The 3,778-nt window shown below is 39.1% G+C and overlaps 1 protein-coding gene across 1 annotated transcript; it reads left to right on the forward strand.

Moving 5' to 3' along the window:
- Window positions 1-241: 241 nt before the first annotated feature.
- On the forward strand, window positions 242-3,329 carry LOC109475040 (F-box only protein 48-like). The gene is made up of 4 exons (XM_019775581.1): window positions 242-370; window positions 1,032-1,154; window positions 1,328-1,489; window positions 2,078-3,329. The coding sequence occupies exons 2-4, from the start codon at window positions 1,050-1,052 to the stop codon at window positions 2,237-2,239; spliced, it is 429 nt and encodes a 142-aa protein (XP_019631140.1). The 5' UTR covers window positions 242-370; window positions 1,032-1,049; the 3' UTR covers window positions 2,240-3,329.
- The last annotated feature ends 449 nt before the right edge of the window (window positions 3,330-3,778 follow it).

Consider the following 3,778-nt stretch of genomic DNA (forward strand, 5'->3'; position numbering starts at 1 on the left):
ATGTGCCAACGATGATAGATACTGGGTAAGGGCGCTATTCTCGTCAAAACAACACCCTAATCTCCTAGCAGATCATACGGTGGCAAGGCAGTACCCCTTGGCCAGAGAAGTGTCCGGCTGATGCACACTCCTTTAGTCTGTCCAATGGGTACTGCCTTGCCACCGTATGATCATCTTCGAGATAAACAACGCCCCCATTTCATAAATAGACTCGTCTGATATTTCCCATGATCCTCTGCGGTGGGTTTTGGCGTCTGCTGCAGGGACAACGTAAACATACCGGAGGGTTTCCAAGGTTTCTGTACGACATCTAAGAAATTGGCAGCCTACTTTAAGACGACCATACCAAGGAGCTAACAACAAGCAAAAGGTGTGTTTGTGTGAAGTTATAGCGCCACAGATATGTATGTACGGTGTAGAAATCTCTGGTTGTTTACTCAATCGGGACCTTTAAAAATGGCGTCTGCTCGAAGAAAAACAACAACCGCAATATATTTCGATATTTCGGCTGCTGTTTGAAATGGTGACGACTTCTGTTGGGAGTACATAGTGCTGTAACAAACATTCTGTCATACAATGAAGATTTGCGGGTTAGCATATGTTGGTAAAGTGTGTTAAATCGTAGCAAGGATAGGCTCTTTGATCGTAGGGAGAGCCGGACGCTTATATGTGTCATGGAAAACGACACCCGACATTCGGCAACATATTTGGCAACACATTGACTCTGATTTTGTTGTTTCTTTAGCACGAATTGTGGAAACGTTCTTTTTTGCTCTGTAAACACCCGGGAAGAGAGAAAACGTGGGCGTGTCCAAAAGACTATACATTTGTAACAGCAGTGCAAGGGGAACGCCCACCGCTGCTTGAGTCTTCCATCAAGATGCAAGATTTTCTATAAACTAAAAAATTGATCTTATTGACATTGAGGAAGACCACAGGGACTGGTCGAAAGATCTTAAGGTTAGAACATTTACCTTTTGTGTTGGAAGAAAGGTTATTACCTTTAACAAGGTTGTGACTTCTATCTCCAGGTGAGATACTTTGCTGCCATGGTGCACGTGAAGGTCGGGCAGGTGTCAGATACCAAAGCTGCTGGCACATGTCTAGATGCCATCACCTACCTGCCCCCAGAAATGGGACTGGCAGTTTTGGAGGTGAGTTTTAGAGATGTCGCACTATACAGTTGTTATGCTTGTACATATTACAATTAACATCTTATGCTCTGTGATGGTCTATGACGTAACCAAAACATGGCCAGACACTTTGAGGGTAAATGGTTATAACTATGTTCTGTTTGAAATTCTTCTTGTTTTTTATCCTGTGACAGAGACTAGATGTCCCCAGCTTGTGTCGTGCTGCTCAGACTTGTTCCTCCTGGAGTGAGTTCATCAGCGACACTGATTGGCTGTGGAAGAAGGTGTGTCAGAACTGCCAGGACATCGACCCCAAACTGGTGGAGATGGACCGTGCAGAGGGACTACCATGGAGGGTAAAGGACACAGAACCATATTTTTTTATTTTTGCAAAATATATGCAGTAGGGGTAGCCGGGTAAGGTTAGCAGTGGGGGTAGGGTTTGAGGTGAAAAACATTGAAAGGTTCTTGATATACAGGTAGTAATTCATGTATTACTACATATTACACAGTCAATGTAGACTGTTCTAAATATTTGACAATACAATTTTTGTCATCCTACAGTTTCTGCTATAATAATATAATTTGAATATTGATGACAGCATATGTTGTTTTTGGAAATCGTTGTTATAAGCCCAAAGCATTACCCTGCAAATCAGCATGAAAAAGGAAAAAAGAATTATGAAAGTTCATCTGTATTGGTAGTTACATGTTTAAAGTTAAAACTTTTGATCCAACACAGTAAAGTTCTCTAAACTAGAGCTAGTCACTTTGCTCTTCCTCATTAGACTGACCCAGTGAGGCTTATCACATGGCTTAATGAAGTGTGACATCAACACTGGGTCAAAGGTACATTGTAGTAGATTGTTGGCAGGCTCCCATCACGGTTTAGTGAAAAAAGAATCATTGAGCTCAAAAACCACAACATTGTTAATGTCCTGTAGGCAGCTGTGATGAGGAACTACGGTGCAGCAGGAATCCAGCGGCAGTGGAGACTGGGCTTCTTCAGCCGTCCCTCCTCGTACGAGGACATACCTGACAGGTGCATGTGTGAGATGGATGCCGACACCTGGGGCCAAATTCTACAGCTGGAGCTGGACAGATAGAGCTGGAAATGGTTGTATCTCCAAGCAAATGTATGCTTCCACCATTTTGGGGCAGAATTTTGTTACATATTTTGCAAAATATGCTAAAACTACACACAGCTGCTCGGAAATTCAAAATGTCCTACTCTTGCAGTGCTGGAATTTTACCTTTCAATTGGCTTTGCTGGTTAACTTAATTCTAGTTGGTCTTTTGCATTTGGAGGTGTGTGAGAAAACTGTTAATACATGTATTTCAAGCAAGATTTTTATTCCTGACATACAAATATTCCTGTGTAAAACCAACAAGGGAGAGTGATAGAAAGTCTATTGTAAAGTATTCTGTATGGTGAAATTTTACTGGCTTAAAAAGATAATGTATGAAACAGGAAAAGTATTGTATGACTGTGAGGACAGTTTTGTGTTGTATGTAACAATATGTACCAGTATGTGCAATGGATGATACATGAATAATATTCATACATACTTTCAAGTATGTAAAATGTTGTAATAAGGATAGTGATAGAGGCTATATGGGAAATGTGCATGATAACATACTTGAATGGATATTTTTAAAAAACAGTAGACCACATGAGGGGAAGCAAGGTGAAAGAACTCTTCTATAATTTTGAAAAGCCATGTTTTAAAAAAGTTTTTAAAGATGTTTTTAAATATGTGTCTATTACATGTATATTACATGTCAAATGTATATCTATTTTGCTGATTGAATGTAGTCATAACATATATTTTACAGCTGTGCATGTACTTAAAGGTTTTTTTAAAGCATTTGGATTCTAACCCGTTTCATTTAATCATTAACATATTTCAACAGCATTTGCTAGTATACTTGTACTCAAAAATCAACAGCTATATCATTTGAATGTATAGTCATCAAAAAGAGAATCAAAATGGTAAAATCTAAAAACTTTACCAATCAATGTTAACACTGATTTTTGTTTTACATCTTGATTTGTGATGACCTGCTTGCATTCTATATGGAAGTCTGGGTCACCAATGTCCATCAATCAGAAAATATTTTTTTTTTCTTTTAGATTATTATCTTGGCATTGTGAATAAATGGGGATGCCAAGGCATCCATACAGATATCAGTGAATCTTGGGGTAATTGTCTTATTTAGTAATGAACCTACAGTGCCTGCTTAAAACATACCATTTCCATGAGAATACGCCACCTATATATAGTGAACTCTGTGTATCATGACACCCCTGTAACAAGTTCAGATCACGGACATCCAAATGTCCATCAGATCAATCCAGAAATACTTTTGTACTAGAAGTGAGCTGGGCATATAGGTCTCAAAACATAGTATCTCATGTGGCAGTACATGCACATATTAGGTTCTTATAACAAGAATGCATTGAAGACTAGTGTGACCCTGCGTTTAATGGACTTTATCCCATCGCTGTGAAAGTTTCAGTGGCCACAGGTCAATTCATTCCGCTATTGTAGACATACACAAAGAACACAGTTTAGATAGACATAGATATAACATTTAAGAAACTGTAGATTTTGCGCTGTTGACTGCCGAAGTTCTAAGTCAGA

Source organism: Branchiostoma belcheri, unplaced genomic scaffold (assembly GCF_001625305.1).
Source record: "Branchiostoma belcheri isolate BF01 breed outbred unplaced genomic scaffold, Haploidv18h27 scaffold32, whole genome shotgun sequence".
Classification (NCBI taxonomy): Eukaryota; Metazoa; Chordata; class Leptocardii; order Amphioxiformes; family Branchiostomatidae; genus Branchiostoma; species Branchiostoma belcheri.